Raw genomic sequence first — 17,774 nt, forward strand, 5'->3', positions numbered from 1 at the left:
TCCCCCTAAGCCTTCCCCTCCCTTCTCTTCTCTTTCTCTTGCCTCCTCCCTCTAGATGCTGTTCTTGTGCTGGCCGTTAGAGGTCCTCAAGGTGGTTTCTAACACCCCCCTCCCATATCATAGGCTCTCTCTTCAGGGATGACATCATCGGCTCACACCAGTCTTCCAGGACCACCTTCTGGATGTTCAAGTACCTGCTGCGCACCTGCCTCCTGGTACCACAGCCACTCCCTCAAGTTGCTTGCATGCTATATGGCCTGTAGGCTCCTCATGCCCATCCCCCAATTCATTACCCCCAGACCCATTAGCCATTAGAGACAACTTAAAATGTTAAATAATTAGCTGTAATTATAATTAGTTGTAATTAATTAACTTAAATTGTAATTAATACCTATACCTGGGCATTTAATATATTCTCTAACCTTTGGTTATTTGCAGAAGGGAGGAGCATGGATTCCAGGAACCTGCCAGCATACAGAACAACTTCTTGTGGACCCCCCTGGACCAGGACAGCGAGGGACAAGTGACAAAGAGGATCACCAGAGTCCAGCTAGTCTCTCTCTGGGGTTCAAACCTTGAACCAATGCCCTAGTGAGGGGGCACTGGCTGTGACCCTTGACCTTTGCTCTGCTTGTGTCTTGAGTCTGAGCCCTTTCCTGTACATCTGTGCTTGTGTTCATCTGCTAGTGAACTGGAGTGCTTCCCTCCCCAAAGGGGGGTCGTCCCTTTGTGACTGACCATGTTGTCCTAACAATGTCCTGAGCAGAAGGATCCCTTTGGGAACCTCTCAGGAGGGGGGGACCTGGGCCGGGTGGGGGGGAACCAGCATCTTGCTGGCAAGTCTGTGGGTGGGGTGGGGTGGGGTGGGTGCTTCCTTTTGGAATGAGCATGTGGCTGACCCTCAAAGGCATGTCCCCTCCCTCTCCACCCTCCTTCTTGGAGATGTCCCTTCCTTTTGGGGTAATGGGGACATTAGGAGCAACCTCCTAGGGCTGTTGTGAGAATTAAATGAACTACAGCAGCCTGAGGCAGGGCTGGGCAGAAATCTCAGCACATGTTTGTTGAAAGGTTCACAGGTGGATCTAGTCCCCAACCCACGGTCTCATGTGCCTCATCTATTCTCCTGCAGTCTCCTGTAGCCCCTATGTCCAGGGCTCTTCTCGCTCCAGGTAGGGGCTCCTAAAGACAACAGGCCGTCGGGGAGACTTTGAGTAAGGACATGAGGAACGTGTGTGGCCATTTCCAGAGCACTTTCTACACAACGTGACTGTGTTATTCCTATGCAATTCATGTGTGTCAAAGGGGGTAGCCTCGTGTCTAGAGAGGGGTGAATTGGCATTGGGGTTTTTTGTTTTGTTTTGTTTTTCTTTCCATGAGTTTTAAAGAGGTAGGTGGGAAAGGGAACTGGGATAACTCAGCCTCATTCGGGGGAGTGAGGCTGGACTTCAAATTCACACGGAGGACACTCTTACCACATTGGGTAAGAAGAGAAGGGGTCAAATGGACACGGGTGCCATTGTGGCGACCCCTGATGCTCCAATCCCCTGCCCTCCACCTAAAGTTCTTCAATTCAGATCAAACATTTCACAACGGGAAATCTTAGCTTCCCAAGGGTGGTCGGGGGGGTGGGGGTGGGGGTGGGGGGCCTGGCCCAAGTCTGGTAGCATGTGCTGACCTCACCTCTTAGTAATGGTGTGACCTCAAACAAATCATTCATTTAGCTTCTATGTTTCAGTTCCTTTCACACCTAAATAGGCATTTATTTTTTTTTTTTAAAAAAAAGGAGAAATAAATAAAAATTGGGGGGTGGGGGGAGGCGGGAGGATTGGGGGGGTGGGGGGAGGAAACCAGTTTATCTACCCCACAGAGTGCTTCTGAAGACCAAACGATGTAACTCACAAGAAAGTGCCTTGTAAATCGCCCGTGAAATTGCAAAAATACTTAACTAACCAATGAGGCTGTCCCTACTACCCACCAACCAAACAGCCCTAGTCTCAGTGAGCACCCAGTAGGTGCTGGGTGTCTTTGTGCTCAATAAATAATTTCCAGAATTAAAAAAAAAATTTTTTTTCATTCAACAAACATTTTCTGAGACGCTGACCATGTGCCCAGTGCACCAGGCTGAGGTACAAAGATAAAAAGAACAGTCTCTCTGGGAAGCTAATTAGGATCCTCATTTTTTACCAGCACTTTCTTTGGTGGCCTTTTAAACCAACCAGTTTTGTCCAGACAAGACAAAAAAAAAAAAAAGGAAAAAAAAAACCCAACTGGGTCGCTTTATGGCAAGCCTGGCGTGGAGTGGACAATAGAGTCCAGGCCTCTGAAAAGAGCTGATTGGATTATGAGGCAAGTGGAGGCAGAAGCAGCACGTAGGAACAGACAAATGCTGTGGGCGGAGACCCCGCTCTGAGTTAATTCAGGCTAATTGGAGGGACCCTTTCCGTCTTGCAGAGTGGCCAGGGGGTCTCACTACTGCCCGCTCCGTCCGCAGTACTGTTCTGCGCACATGGAGACTGGAGTTACCCTGGTCCCTCTGTTGGCAATTGTCCATTCATTTGATGCTCACAACTTCCTGTCCTGATCCAGGGCCGGCCTGCCATCACGCAGGGAAGCAGAGGTCGCCAAGTGGTTTCTGATGGGGCCCCCACATATCGTTAGCCTCATGGCCTCTTCCGTTTTAGTAGCAGTGGACATGTACCTGTTTCCAGCCTGCACCTCCAGTTCCTCTCTGGACTCCTGAATCCACACTGTGCTCACCTGGAGTCCCGCCTCCCCCTGTCTTCCTTCCTTGCCACTCCAGTGTCTGTCTTTCCTTCACAGCCCGGCTTCTCGAGGCCTGTCTACACTCGCTGCTTTCCTTCCTCATCTCCAATTTCCCCTCCAACCCACTGCTTCCTGACTCGCTCTTCTCCATCGAACGGCTCTCGCTCAGGTAAAGACTTTTCTGTAGCTTGCCCCTTGGCACGATTCCAGCCTGGCTGGACACAAGGACACATGCACCTCCATTCCTGCTGCTCCATGGCTTCACAGCTCTGGTTCCCCTCTATTTCCACATGACTGGCTTCACGGACACACAACAACTCTTCTCACTTTCCCTGGGGACTTAACATTCCTGCTCCTCTCAGTTTCCCAAACCTGCCTCAGGCTACCCAGCTTCCAGGGCTGCCTAGAGCACTCTGGGGTTGCTGGTCTGGGTTCAGGTCTTAGGAAAAGCACTTAAAGCTGGGACTACGGTGTAGGGCAGTTCTTGCAAGCTACCTTGGCTAAAACAGGGTTAATGGTCTTCGCCTGGAAGGCCAGGTGAGTTCCATCAGGTAAGACTTGCAGACTCCTTAGCTGAGGGACTGGAAGGGAAATCAATTAGGTATCCCTGAGCAAATGTAATTTGGATCACAATTAAGTTTTCTCAAAGTTAGGTTCCCACAGGGAAGACCAAAGCAGGGACGGGGGTGGGGGGTGGTTTGGAGGGGGAGGCTGAGCATTTAAAGACAGCAAAGGCAAAGAAAGGGGATTTAGAAAACTCAAACCTCATCTAGGGAGAGCTTTCCTCTTAGGTTAGCCTGGGCTTAGAGGAGAAAAACCAGAAGGAAGCTTTTAAGTTGATTACCCAGTGACACATCCCAGGAAGCCTCAGATATCACATAGCCCCATTGAAGGGTTTTGAGTTCCTCTCCTGAGGTTTAACCTCTGCACCGCTTGCCCCTTCCCTAATGCCTCCCTGGACTGGTGATTAAGTCCCGATGGTACAGGAAGGGTCAGAAGGGTCTCAAGGAATGTCCAGCTCATGGTGGGGACAGAGCCACCCCTGCCCCCCAGCTATTTTTTCCCCTTTTTTCTTTTTTCCAGTTCTATTCTACTTGTTGCCCTTTCTCCTTAATGAACACGGGGCTGGCTAATCTTGGGCCTCGTGGAAGGAAGAGGCTGCAGGGCTAATGAGGTAGCTACTGGGCTCCAATAGTCATTTCATAAAGGAGCCCTTTTTGTTTGCAAAGGAAAAACATTGATTATCATAATGAGAGCTGAGCTGGTGGTTGAGGAGTAGGGGGGGCCTTGGGGTCTTAAGGCCCTCTTTAATGTCAGTGTTGTAGATTCCCCCCCACCCTCCTTGAAGACTAAGCCCTGGTCAGTCCCAGTGCAAGACCCATTGAACGGGGTTGCAAGTTGAAGGTAGCTTTGAGACAAGGAACTACAAGACTTTTCTAGGGGCCACAGTCATTCCTTCTCACCTAGACTCCTGCTAGTTCCCCAGTCTCACTCCAGCAATCAACAAACCAGGTGAAGGGGACACCCTCCTCCCACCCTCCTTTCCCCAGTGGGTCCAGTACAGCACCATGCTGGACTTGACATTAAGGCACTAGGATAGAGTCGAGGCCCAGGGAAGTAGAAGGCAGACACAAGGCTCCCCGTTCGCAGTGCAGTCAGATATAGAGGCTCCCACTATCTGCAGCGTCCCTTGTCTCAAATATCTTATCAATAATATTTACATTGAAATAATAGGTCCCCGAAGCCACTTCTGATACTCAAGGAGTCCAGGAGTATTTTAAAAAGCTAGGGAAAATGCAGAGGGCCTTTGTTCAGTATTTTACAGTCTTAGGTCATCAGGCCTCCAAACTCAGCCTTGAGCAATTCAAACAAGACCCCCCCCCCACAGGTCCCCCACCTCCTCCGCTACCATCTCAGCCCCTTGATGTTCTGAAAGGCAGGAAGCCTGTAAGTAGGACTCCAGGTAAACTGTTTCCTGGAGCACAGTTTGCTTTTCACCCCTTAGTCCACTTCCTGGGACCCTCGAGGGTGCTTCTGTGCATCAGTGGGTATAAAAGTCCCCCCTCCTCTTGCAGTCCAGGCATCTAGGCTGGCTTTAGGGTAGTTGGCCCACAGGCCCAGAGCATTTTGGGTAATCAGCATCTATGGGACCCATCAGGACATATCAGGAAGCTACAGAGATGAGGCCAAGGAGTGGGAGGGAGGAGGCAGGAAAAGCACCAGTCCCCCAATTCTTCTGAGGACAACTGTTTTTCTGCCTTTATTGCCCATTCCCCTCCATTCTCTGTCTCAGCCTCCCTCTGTTTGTCTCCCTCCGTCTCCCAATTGGATCTGGCCCCTTTTTGGGGTGCCCCTAGGCCACCCCTTCCTCCTCTGGGTGTCCCAGCACCAACCCGGTAAATAGTGGGGCTCAGTAAGAGTATGTGGGATGATGTATGGTGGGACAGGCGGACGAATGGACGGGCTCAACTGCCACATCTGGGCAGCCAAGGGTCAGGAGGAGTGGGGAGGTTCAAGGTACTTGGGAATCTGTAGCAACCTGCCCTGATCTCAGCCCCCTTTGAGGGGTTCTATGGTTGCGCCCTGCATTCGTCCGCGCGTTTACTCTGTCATCCACAGTTGATCCTAACTGAGCATGCCCATGGTCCTGGCCCTGGGCTTGGCACCTGCCACCTAGCTTGTCCCTTGATGGCCTCTGCTTCCCAGGGAGGGCAAGCTGGGGGGTTGTCTGGGAGCCAGAGCAGTGGTCTCTGGCTCCATAGAGAGCATTCAGAGGGCATGGGGTGGGCTTGGTTTGCCTGCCCACCCCCAGGGCCTTGCCCCCCTCTCTGCCTCCCTCCCCATTCATGGCTGAGTATGGGCTATTGACCCTGCAGCTTAGAGCTGAGGCTAGCGCAAGGAACAGCTGTGATGTGCCTGTCCTGGCCACACAGGTCTCCCTCTTGAGAGGGCGATGGATGGGGGTCTGAGGCTTTTGGACCCTTTCCACAGTTTGTTCCTTCTCTAGGGACTCAGTCCAGCCTTTCTGTCCCCAATTAAGGCTGATGACTGTGTCCCATGATAGGATTATTTAGAGAGCATGTGCAGGCCCCGCCACTGCCTGGCTGCCCACCTGCTCTTCTCTACCCGCTGGGGGGGGGGGGGGCCCCGGGCGGGGGCGGGGCCGGGGGCCCTCACCCCCTTGGCATCTGCTTGCATAGCCTTTTTTCATGGTGTCTCCCTAACACCTACCTTTGCTTCAGTGTCCCTGGGTGCATCCTATGCCAACCTCTCCCTCGGGTTTCAGCCACTCCTACCTCTGCTGTACAGTCTGGCTTCCCTTGCTAAGTCCACACTGTGGCTAACGTGGTCCACCTGCTGCCCTTAGCCTTGCTACCAGGCCCCCATCCCATTGTGTTCTGCTCCCCCCTCCCCGCCCCCCTTCCGCCTCCCCAAACTCACCTCAGTTGCCAACAGCCGCCCCGGTGCCTGTTGGACAATCCCTTGGTGGTTCTTCCTCTCCTGTGGGCCTAGTTTCCAGGGGCTGAGTGACCAGGGTCTTAAAACAGGTTTATGAGTTGACTTGCTGGGCCTGGAGATCCTGTCGTCGTCTTCGTCGAACTCAAACTCCTTCCCTGGTGGGTGTTTACCACACTTAACCACCACGGTGTCCTTGAGAGTCCATGGCTCCGCCCTCCTAGGCCCCTTGCTGACCATTTGGTGTTGTTTTGGGGGCTACTATCCAGGCCTGTCGCGTCTTCCTGTGCCATTTCCTGTTGTGCTCAGGTTCCACGAGCTGCCCATCTCCACAGAAGAGCAGGTGAGGCCGCTGCGTGTCTTCATGCGTGTGAGTACAGGTAGTTTTTCTTTCTTTCAGGGTGTTCCCTTGTAGGAATTCTAATTGTTTGCCTTTCCTCAAAGCTGGCATTGCCCACCGGCCATGCCGGCTGAAGAAGAGAGGACTGAGGACCCCTGGATGCCCAGCGCGAGGACCCCAGGACGCCCAGCGCGAGGATCCCAGGATGCCCAGCGCGAGGACCCCAGGACGCCCAGCGCGAGGACCCCAGGACGCCCAGCGCGAGGACCCCAGGATGCCCAGCGCGAGGACCCCACGGCACATCACGACCCTTCTGGATTGGGGTAAGTCTCTTGGCGCCGACTAACACACAACTTTGTTAGAATTCACTGACATTACATCTTCACTCAAGAAGAATACATGGGGAGGGTGCAGCTCACCAAGCTTCTCACCTTCACCTCGGAACCTGGATGCCTGGATGCTGCCTGGAGCTGAGACTGTTGCCACGAGACGCCGCGTGTGGGAGTCCATCCTGGCCCCTGTCTAGCAGGGACCAGAGACGGTAAGTGGGGGTAGGGCACATATAGGCTACACTCAGAAACACAATAGGCACACAGTCAACCTGACTGATTATGTTTATGATATGAATTGACAGGCCCTTGGGCTTGTCCCACCATCAGCTCCAGTCTTGTCTCATTCAGAGATACAGTCACAGGTGGCTATCCACCCTTGGTGGGGAGACATTTCTCCCTGCCAGCCATGGCAATGCTGATTGATTACTTAGAGAATGTCAGCCTTGCATACATGGAGCTTTGACACTGTCCTCTAAGGAAATGGTGGTTTTGAGCTAGGCTGTCTTTCTTTGCCTCACCCTTGACATTGCTTTGAGACAGGAATATGGTGGAGAAGACACAGAAGACTTCATCTTGTATTTGCTTGTTTTTGAACCACAAAGAGTGGTTCACTTACTCAAGATATACTTATAGAGTCATCGGAGGCTTGTGTGTGTTAGGGGAGGGGTAGGACCAGGCTTTATACAAAGGGTTAAAGGGTCAAGTGAGTAAGAAAGCCATCAAGGTGGCTTAATGAGGAGGGTCCTCATGCTTTGCCCTACTTGAGCTGGTGTGAGACACTGGGGTACTTTGACTGGGTCTAGGTCTGACCTTGGCCTAGTTGCTATCCTTTGACACCTTGAACTCCATGCTGTTGCCTCAAGATTTCCCCCAATATGTCAGCCTGCTTGGAGGGAGGCCTTGCCTTTTCCATGATATCTCTGCTTTTTGATGGAGCTTCCATGATACTCTCATTAAACGAGATTTATAAATGGCTCCTCTACAGCTCCGCCTCTTCCCCTCTGAAGTGGAAATGGGATGGGATCTTATTATTAAACACAACCTAGTTCATGAGGGGACCAAGCACCCAGACCTGGCCTTTGCCTGTCTGCTTTACCTCTCTAGAGAGCCCAGCAGGCTGTAAGGAGGAGGGAGTGTGTGCCTAGGGCACCTGGAAGGCTCTGTCTTGTGACATTTACTCCGTAGCTGGCATTTACTGAGCAACCTGCAAACATAGTGACGTGGCTAGGGAGGAGGGCTGGGAGGGGAACTTTGCTCAGGGCAGGATACTAGCTCCCAGGGGCATCAAATCCCGAGCTTAGACAAAGCCAATGGGTAGGTAGTCTGAGCCAAGCCAAGGGCTTGCAGCTCTGAGCTTGTTCATTAGGAACAGCAGAGAACTTGGGAGGTGGACTGAGCCAAGGGGTTAGGCTAGGTTAAGAGGAGGCTGAACAGACCCAACCATGAGACCAATATGCTCACTTACCCCAGAATATTCCCCACACTCTGCAGTCAGCCCCACCTACCCTCCCAGGATTCAAGAACAGGCTTTACATGAAGGTACAGTTTGATTGATGTTTCAGAGAGTGTGGAAGCTAAATCTCAGGCAGATATATCTTTGGTAGATTTTGTATGACATTAGGTTAAAGAAGAAGGAAGAGAATACTAGGTTCTCAATTAATATACAATTCACTAGCCTCTCAGGTTAGAGTCTTAGGAACTGCCAAGAAGCTGGTATTTGTGAGAATCAAAAGAAATGATAGCTTTCTGTAAAATTCTTTTTGATGCTTTGGACAAGGCCTGAGTCATGAAGGGTGGAAATGAGGCCCAAATTGCCAAGACGGCAGGCACAGGGACCTTGTCACCTGGTGGAAAGATGGGAGGTGGTCTCTGGTCATTTGCCATGGTAATAGGAGGCACTTAGCTCCCCAGAGTCCATTCTAACTTGGTGCTTCACGAGGAGGTCAGACTGTGGGAAAAGATAGCAGTTTCTTGTGGGAGTGCATGTCCATCGGCCCCAGGGATGGATGGGAAAGGGATGCCGGAAGCTAAGCTGAGGTTAATCGTGTGTGTGTGGGGGGGGGGGGGGGCTGCCTTTGCTTTTTCATTCCCGCCTGCAAGCTGCTGGCTGCAGTTTTCAGGGCCCCCGATTTGTGTGATTCAAACCCCAAATGTATTCACAAGTACATTTCTCTAAATGATGTCAAAACCTGGCAAGACTTCGGGGCAGCAGGACGCATATGTTTCTTATTCCTTCATTTACATGAAGTTACTTACATTTTTTTTTTTATGAGCAATCTGACTTAGAATGAAAAGAAAATCTACTGATCTTTTAATGAGCTGGTTCATGAAGAGTAAGGGGTGTCACACAAAAGGGGTGTGGGGGGAGGTAAATTAAGGCCCTCAATGGCTACAGAGCAGCGGACAGGGAAGGACAATGGAGAAGCCATGCTGGAGGAACTGGGTGGGGGCAGCTGCCCTGGGAGCCCTTTCTTCTCTAGAGACTGGAATTTAACAGGCTGTGAATGAGTCCCAAGAGCTACCCTCTCTTCTGCTGCTTTCAGCCCCATCCCTGTCAGACAAAAGGAGGAGGAAAGTAAAGTTTAGACCACCATCCCTAGATAGAGAAGATGGAAAAATTCTAGGAGAATTGAGTCTTTCTGAGTGAGTTTACTTTAAGCACAGGGGTCTTGAAAGGAGAGAGGCACTGGGTGGGTGGTGGGTAGCTCTGAGTAAACCCCGGCTGCTCATGGACACTTGGGACTCTCTAGGTTTCTGAGGAGGGGGTATTTCAGAGTGGGGGTGCCTTTGTGGCATAGAAAAATTAGTCCTCTGTGAGTTAGGGATACTTTAGGGGGCTATTAGGAGCCTCTGATGGTATTTCCTTTTGGGCACCTAGAAACACAGCAACGGTGCTACAGAGCAGAACAGTATTAGGAGAGGGGACCTAGACCTCCATCTTTGATGCGAATGTCTGCTGTGTTCTGGGATTGTCTGGCCCTGAGGCCAATGTTCGGGGGGCCCCCTGCCTCTTCCTTTGGGAATCTGGTGGCCTTAGCCAGCCAGGCTTCTCAGAGGCATTGTCCATGTTTTTTTTTCTTCCTCCAGTGTGTGTGTGTGTGTATAGGGCAGGTGTTAGGTGACGGAGGCCAGTAGCCCCCACCCCTCCAACTCAGGCAGGATGTGTGTGGGAGAGGAATTAATTAAGAGGAGAACAGGGGTGGAGGGTACAGTACAGTCTTGACTTTCCTAATTGCTCTCTAGTTTCTTTGGACTTAAGAGAAAATTGCAGATGGTGAGGTCTTCCCTCCCCTAGCCTGAGAGTGGGGCCCCACAGCCAGGCTCCCCACCACCTTGAGTTAGCCTTCTCTTCTCTCAGTGAATAGGGTCTTTGGCTAGGGCTTAAGGAGGAGACACTTAGCCTGGGAGCTCTGAGGCTGCTGCAGCTGGAAACAAAGGCTCAGGCAGAAAGGAATGTGGGGGAGTCCTGTGGAGCACAGCCACCTGGGGATAATTGGGAGAGCTAGCTTCGATGAGTTTCCCAGGTCCTGTGAATGGCTCCTGTCAATGGAAGGTGCCCTTTCTTCAGATGAAAGGAAGAAAACCTCAATTACCTATTCGACATGGTGTGTGTGTGTTCCCAGGGTGCTGTGTGGGGGCCCCTCACTCTGTGTATGTGTGTGTGTCCACACGCGCGTCTCTGTGTGTGTGTGTGTGTTGCACCTAGGAGCAGACCCCTGCTGTATAATGATGCACGTAGTCACCCACCCACTGTCTGACCCTGGGGACCCTTGAACTTGTCCTTCCCAGGGCTAGATTTGTGTAAGTCTCTAGGAGAAGAGCCATAGGATTAACTAACTATAGGCAGGAATGTGATCACATTGGGCCCAGAGCCCAAAAGATGCTTTAGAGACAGAATGGGGCCAAGCAATAGTCCAGAATGGAAAATTGGGGAAAGAGGATCGTGCAAGGGCCAAAGAGTGAGCACATGTCTTTTCTGGCCACTAGGGACCACAGCTGTGTGGCTTTTTTTTTTTTTCCTTCCAGCATGTTCCCTGGGTCATCCTGTATGTGGATAGGCAGCTGTTCCTTCAAGGTTAGGGAACTGTGGGGTTAGGGGGTCTGAAATTGAGTTAGGGTGTGGCGAGGCGAGTATATATGGTTAGGGACATAGAGCAGAAAAAGTCAGAGTGACCATCCCCCTGCCAGGAGTTGTCCTACTACTGCCCTAGACTGGCCCAAGGCAAAAGTTCCTGCTAGGAGAAGGAGTCCTGGTTCTCAGTCATGGTCACTGTCTTTGCGATAGACCATTTCTGAGCCTCAGTTTCTCAGTCGGTAAAATGGGACCAGAGCCTAACTGTGCCTATTCTGTAATGAGACACAGCCCCCATGAAACAAGAGATGGCCATGCAGAGGTCCATGGCTGGACACTTTGGACCTCTATTAGCTTAGAAACTGTCAGGTGGTCAGTAGACAGAGCTCAGAATGGGTACATGGGTCCTGGATAGGCAGCTGTCTTCAGCTGTCTTCTAGTGTCTGAACCCAGCCCCTTGTCAGCCCTGCCTATGGATGTGACCCCAGCTTCTGTCTTTAGCCCTCAGGGTCATCCCTTCTCAATCCTTAAGATGAGGGGTACAGATCTGTAGTCATCTAAAGCCTTTGGAGTTGGAATCTGTAAGTGCTGGGTCTTTGGCACACGAGGTCCCTTGGCAGCCTTGTTTCTATTCCCCCCCCCTGCTTTAAAGGTGAGGGGGCTGGAGATTCCAGAGGGTCAGATTGTCAGTCTAGCCGGTTGCAGCCCTGGGTGAGGGCTGCTGATTGCAGGTTCCCGAGTGACAAGCGTGGTCAGGGCGTCTCAGAGCTCAGCTAGTTCCTCACTGACAGGTTTTAGAAATCATAGGTCTTTGTGGAGGCCGTTGCTGCCCCGTGTGTTGTGGCAAAGGTATTACTTATTACAGGGAATTATTCAAACATCCCACGGGCCAGGCTGGGAAACCCTTTTTGGGCCAGAGAGCATTCCTTGTCTAATGAGACTAGACCCATGACTTCCCTGTCAGGAGAATGTGTCCCAGGGGTGCTGTCCAGAAGGGGTCATTGTGCACCCGTTGGTCAAGAGACCCTTGGTATCAGCCTTTTTGGCATCCTGGCCCACTCAGGGAAGAATTTCTAGCTGAAGCCACCAAGGTAACAACTTATAAAAAAAAAAATGAGTGGTACCCACCCACCTCCACCCCCTTGTGTACTTCTCTCCATCTGACTCTGGGCCTCAGCGAGGCAATCAGGAGCTTGCAGACCTTTTCTGTCAGTCTGCACCCATCATTACCGTGGGGGGACTGCAGCTTTTGTTTTGTGACCTTGGTTGCTACAATACCGATGAAGCTGAAATGAGGAATCAAAAAATTGCCAGCTTCAATTAGACTGGCAGACAGTGTTCCCAAGGCTGCTTCAGTCTTTCTGTCCATTAAGGGTAAACATGTACCAAATAGGTCCTAATTCTCTCTAATTGCCCACTCCTGAAGCAAAGAGGTGAAATTCCAGGAAGAGGCGTATATAAACATCCTCTGAAACCCGACCAACGAAAATTAGAGGGGGCCCGGTGCGGAGAAGGGGACATGGTTTCAAAAGATGTCCCAATTACAGCTCCCATTTTCATAAATGGGCCTGTAATGTCCAGGGCCTGGGTCTCAACAAAGGTACAGGAAATGAGCTTTGCAAAGAGCTTACAGTTGTCAGGGGAACTTGCAAGAGGGTAGTATTTTCTCAACAGGTAGGAAACGGGAAAGGCTGATCATTTGTGTAACTGCAGACTCTTATTTCTTGAAATCCACATTTTAGTAAAAATAGTCCTTTGACGTTTTTCCTCTGTTTGAAACATCAGTGAGAGATATTTGTACCGAAAACAAGATCAATTAGGTCCTGTGTGCCTCCGGAAGGGAGAAACTTTTAAAAAGCATTATCTCAAGATGCAGAGTTAGAATGTTCTGACCCTGTTGCGCCATGGGGGCTGCACTTGCTGTACCCACCCTCATTTTATATGTGTAGCATGAACTCAGGGCATACATTTACAAGGTCTTCCATCAAACGTCTGTGACAGTGGTTCCTGTGGACTCTATAAAATCTTGTTTTTCCCTTCGGTTGAAGTGAGTCATTGCTGCAGCTTTTCTGACACTTGTTAAGATTCCAGCCCTGCACTGCGTCATTAATATATCACGTACACCTGGAACTGCTGCACGCAGCTTTTAAACCAAGGCACGACTTTGCCCGGGTTACGTGCTAGCGTAGCAGCCTGGGGTCTGCATGCAGAGTTCATTAAGGACAGTCAGGTGCGCCTAGGGTCCACAGGGGCCTGGAGGAGAGACAGGAAAAAACCCAGATGCCCTGGGTTGCTTCTGATTATCTCCCTGCCATTAAAAACAAAATAGAGGAAAACAGAAGGAGTCGAGTGAAGGCCCCAGCTCAGGTTCCAGCAAGGAAACAGCAGCGTCTTTGGTCTTACTGTGTGTTCTTGGTCTGGAGTCTTGTGTCACCTAGGGACCATGGTTATGATGAGTGGCCACCCCAGCCTTCAGGGATCATGGGGAGAGCGGTATTCAGTATGCAGTTATGCATTCCTGAGCTGTTAGATGACCAGTAGTTCTTGGGTCACCCATATCTTCTGGTTGTCCTGTGAACACTTATTTTTTTTTTTAAGACACAGATTCCAGCAATTATGGCAGAGTGGGGTTTGGGGAGCACAGGCCAGAGAAGGGATTTGCAGGAGGCTTGGAAATAAAAGAGTTGTGTCCTCACTGTGCCCTGAAAGGGTTTGGGATACCTCAGCCAGAGCGCCATCTAGGAATGGAGGGTATGGGTGGAAAACCTGTCTGTGAAGGTTGAAATAAGGATAAGGAAGAGAGTCCTTGAAGAGCTAGCAGGGCAGGTATCTGGCAGCCTGCACTAGGGTGTTTGCCAAGTCCTGTGGTTTTGTGCATCCCAGCCTGTGACATCCCAGAGCCTGTCACACACAAATCCTCTCATTGTCTATTTCTTAGTAGTGCCCCCACTCCCCCATTCACTCCTCGGGGTCTCCTGGTTCCCTGCATGTCACTTAAAGGGTTTTGGAACTGACCCTGGCTTTTCTCCTGCTCCCATCCAGACCCCCACTTCCAGACAGACTCCCCTTTGCCATAGGTTTTGACCTTTACCAGACGCTAATAACACATTTTAAACATCAACTCATTTAAAACATGTTTTCCACCAGTCATTTTGTTTTGTTTTATTTTCTCAAGCAATTTGAGTTTGTAGAAAAATCAAGGCAGTTGGCTACGAGAGTTGGGGGTGTATCTCCATTGTCAGAATGCTTGCCCAGCAGGTCAGAAACCTTAGGATTCCGTCCCCAGCACCAAAGAAAACCATGCATGCCTATAATCTGAGCACTTGGAAGGTAAAAGCAGGATGGTCAGAAGTTCAGGTTCACTCTCTACGACATAGCAAACTTGAGGCCAGTCTGGGCTACATAAGAAACTGTTTCAAAAATAAAATTAAAATAGAAAAGTATACAGAAACACCCTTGCCCCTTCATTAGCATGTTGTATACACATAGTTCATTTATTGTCCTGCCATGGGACAATCCTGTTGTGGATAGGAGAATAGAGTTCGTACTAGGAGGCTGCCTCTACATTATACTTTTTGTGGGCCTTGGTAGTTGTCTAGTCATGTGAGTCTTTATTGTACATCTCACAGTCCTACCTCATGTTTGAGATAAGTCCTGGACTTGTAAAGACTTGGCGTGCTGGTGTTCTGCTGGGTCTGTTGCACTCCTGTGTCATGTTAGCATAGAGGTGGCTGGATGGGTAACCTAGGGGTCACCTGTCATCCTGTGTGTTTGTGTATGTGCAATGGTTATTCAAGATACTGCCCACTGAAAACCCTATGGCCTTAGCATAGCCCACATACTGGGATCTTGGCCTCCATTATGTGGCCCTCTGCCCGGCTTGGCCCATGCTGAGTCTTGCTGGCCCATTGACTTGTCCCTGGGCACAACCTGTGCCCTACCTTCAGAGTGTTCTCAGAGCTCTGTCTACCTGGGAGTGGGCTGCTCACGTAGGTATCAGTTGGCATTTTATAGGTACATTATCTCTAGAGCTTTGCTACCCACTTTGCACCCCCCTTAGGCCACCATGCAAGCTACTACCAAGGCTCTCGGTACATGCCCCATCCCCTCATAGGTAGCTGGTCAGGGTGAGCATGGGATGAGTGGGTTGAAAAGACAGTCTAGTCTCCGTGGATTTCAAATTTGTTGAACTTGAGAGAGTTTCTGCTGTAAGTCATCCTTGCGAACTTCTTTGGCAGTTCCCCCCTCCTGGTACTTGCTTTCCTGGGTGGGATTCTATCCTGTGACTGCAAGCTTTCTGATTTTTAGCCAAAGTCGTCATCTGGAATCCTGCGTGGGACCCTGGACACATGGACACAGAAACCTGCCCCTGGGACCCTCCAACTGTCAATCGTAAGTGGCTAGAGTCTAGCGAGCATACGTAATGGCTGATTGGGTGGGGCTTCCACGTACCCTGTGAGGCGAGCTGCAGCCTGTGCAGATGGGGGGAAGGGGGGTTGCCCAGTGAGCCAAGTCGGGGGCTGACCTGACGCTTGTGTTGTAAGAGGGGAGCCTCCATCCGCCTAGTGTTGTCTCTGTCTCAAAAGAATTCTATAGGCAGCTTCAAGTGTGGGACCCCAAAAGAATTTCTTCTTTTTCACTCTTCCAAATGAATGGGCCTTTCATTGCGGACTCTCCCTCTGGCTCTTGTACTGACTAGGATTGGAAGCGCCCTTGTGAGCTGGGGCCTTCAAAGGGCTGAGGAGAAAATGCAGGCGGAGAGACCAGCTTCTCAAATAGGCTTCAAGCCTCCAATGACCTGAGCTCACCCCCTGGAAATGTCTGGGAAACATAATGGGCAGGTTTTCTGTCTTCAAAGTTTCCATCGAAACCTCTTCAAGTTCTTTATTGTTTAGGACTGAGACATTTGGGGACGGTGATGGGGACTTTTCTTTTGTATCTGTCTTAAAAGGCCAAAATATTTTTATATCGCTGTAGACAAAGCCACCTATTTACAAATGAACTCTGTTCCGTCGTTTCCCACCGGGAAGACCGTACTATGTTTGTGTCTCTATGTATTCTGGGGTCTTGAAACAGGTTTCTCATGGGGATGGCCATTCACTGGGGCCCAGAGGGGCAGAAGGGGAAGTGTCTGCCCTGCCAAGGGGGTCTGGGGAAGGAGGGGGGCTAGTCTCAGATTTGTTCCTTGTATGTCTAGGGTAAACCCTGGGAGAATCTGGTGTTAAAAGAACATATGCTGTGTTTGCCCCACATCTGCCATTTGTGTGTGTGTTTCTGGGCTACGGGTTTGCACACTTTGGTAGTTAACATGGCGGGAGGAAGTAAAAAGGGCCAAGAGGGCATGGGTACTCTGGTTTTCTTGTTGGGAGGCTGTTTCACTGGTGTGTGTTACATCACATAATGCATGTTTAGCTGGGCGAGTGAAAGCAGCATGAGGGATAGAGAAATAATTAGGTATAAAGAGAAAGTCATGGTGGGCGCACACAGTCTCATCCTGTCTCATTGGTGCCCAGGCAATCGATATAAATCAATAAAATGCCAAGGTGATAGATATAGAAAGTACCATGTGTGAACTGGTATTGTGTCATCATGGACCCAAGGAAATTTTTAACTCCAGAAGGAATCCTAAAGGACAGAAAGAAGGAGAAGAGCTGTCTAAACCAGCTCTGAGGGTTTTGAGGCCCCTTAATATAAACAGAGGGATGATGGCATGATCAGAGAGAGAAGGACTCAGGAAAGAGAGAGAACGAACAAAGTGCTTACAAAATATGAGGGGCTGTGTGAGCATGCAGGGAGAGACCAGCTAAGTCAGTATCGGGGATAGTTAATCCTATCTGGACACCCCAGCTCCAAGGAGATGAGAGACAGCAAGTGAGAAAGAGGGCATATAGGAAACTGTAACAAGACAGAGGCAATATAGAAGGAAGGAAAGAAGGAAGGAAGGAAGAAAGGAAGGAAGGAAGAAAGACAGAAAGAAAGAAAGGAAGAGAAAAAGAAATAAGGACAGAAAGAAAGCAGACAGATGAGGAACTTCAGGGGAGGGTTAAACTAGGCTTCACAATCTGACCAATTCTATCAGCAGAGGGTTAAATACTAAAAAGAAGGAAAGCTGGGGGAAAGGATGGTAAATGGGAAAGGCACAGAGGAGAGAAAGCTGTAAGGATGTTTGCAGGTGACTCGATTCACCAGGCTGTGTAGCTGAGAATGGCAGCCAGTGACAAAGGAGAAGAAAGGTAATAATACACTCACAAATAGGTAGATGAATGTAGCTGGAAGACAGAGCCCTGCTAGGGACGGGACGAGGGGCTGTGTCAGCAGACTGGTTAATTCCCATCTGTGCTTCTGAGATGGACAATGACCCACCCGACCAAGAGACCTTTCAGGCATCAATATGTCAGGGAGGGCTTCAATGGGGGCTTGGAGGGGAGGTCCATTAATAGCAGATTATGATGTATCCAATTAGGTGCACCTGCCCTCTGGAAGTGCAGAAACCAGTATTGAAATGGAAAGAAAGACTGAATGGAAGCGAGAGGACAAATGAATGGATGGGAAAAAAAGATTTGCATTCACTCTTAGGGGGAGGGGTGCTGCCGAGCCCCAGGGTCATCTGATCTCCCGGAGAATAAAAGGGCGAGGGAGTGATAGAAAGTAACAATAAGATGGGGAAAAAATGAAAAGGAGCAGAGAAGATAATAAGTGGGGACAATTAAGTCTAGGATTGGGCGCTTGTTTAACACAAGTCATCCATATTAATTCAAAATTGAGGCCCTGGGATGGGCTGGGGCTCAGGGATGAAGCTGTTGTCTAGCAT

The 17,774-nt window shown here is 50.2% G+C and overlaps 1 protein-coding gene and 1 long non-coding RNA gene across 3 annotated transcripts in view; both read left to right on the forward strand.

Annotated features, from left to right (window-relative positions):
* LOC114618722 overlaps positions 1-780 on the forward strand; it is a 3,135-nt gene extending 2,355 nt beyond the window's left edge. For both annotated transcript variants that reach the window (XR_003710997.1, XR_003710998.1), the window contains exons 2-3: positions 124-215; positions 439-780. This is a non-coding gene — a long non-coding RNA (uncharacterized LOC114618722). The remainder of the gene's footprint in view (positions 1-123; positions 216-438) is intronic.
* A 93-nt stretch (positions 781-873) lies between these two features.
* The window catches only part of LOC114618723, a 28,122-nt gene continuing 11,221 nt past the window's right edge, over positions 874-17,774 (forward strand). Inside the window, exons 1-5 of the mRNA XM_028764517.1 lie at positions 874-1,169; positions 2,821-2,932; positions 6,489-6,562; positions 6,664-6,882; positions 15,272-15,355. Coding sequence (XP_028620350.1) covers positions 1,055-1,169; positions 2,821-2,932; positions 6,489-6,562; positions 6,664-6,882; positions 15,272-15,355 — 604 coding nt within the window. The 5' untranslated portion in view covers positions 874-1,054. The remainder of the gene's footprint in view (positions 1,170-2,820; positions 2,933-6,488; positions 6,563-6,663; positions 6,883-15,271; positions 15,356-17,774) is intronic.

Source organism: Grammomys surdaster, unplaced genomic scaffold (genome assembly GCF_004785775.1).
Source record: "Grammomys surdaster isolate TR1022 unplaced genomic scaffold, NIH_TR_1.0 144, whole genome shotgun sequence".
NCBI lineage: Eukaryota > Metazoa > Chordata > Mammalia > Rodentia > Muridae > Grammomys > Grammomys surdaster.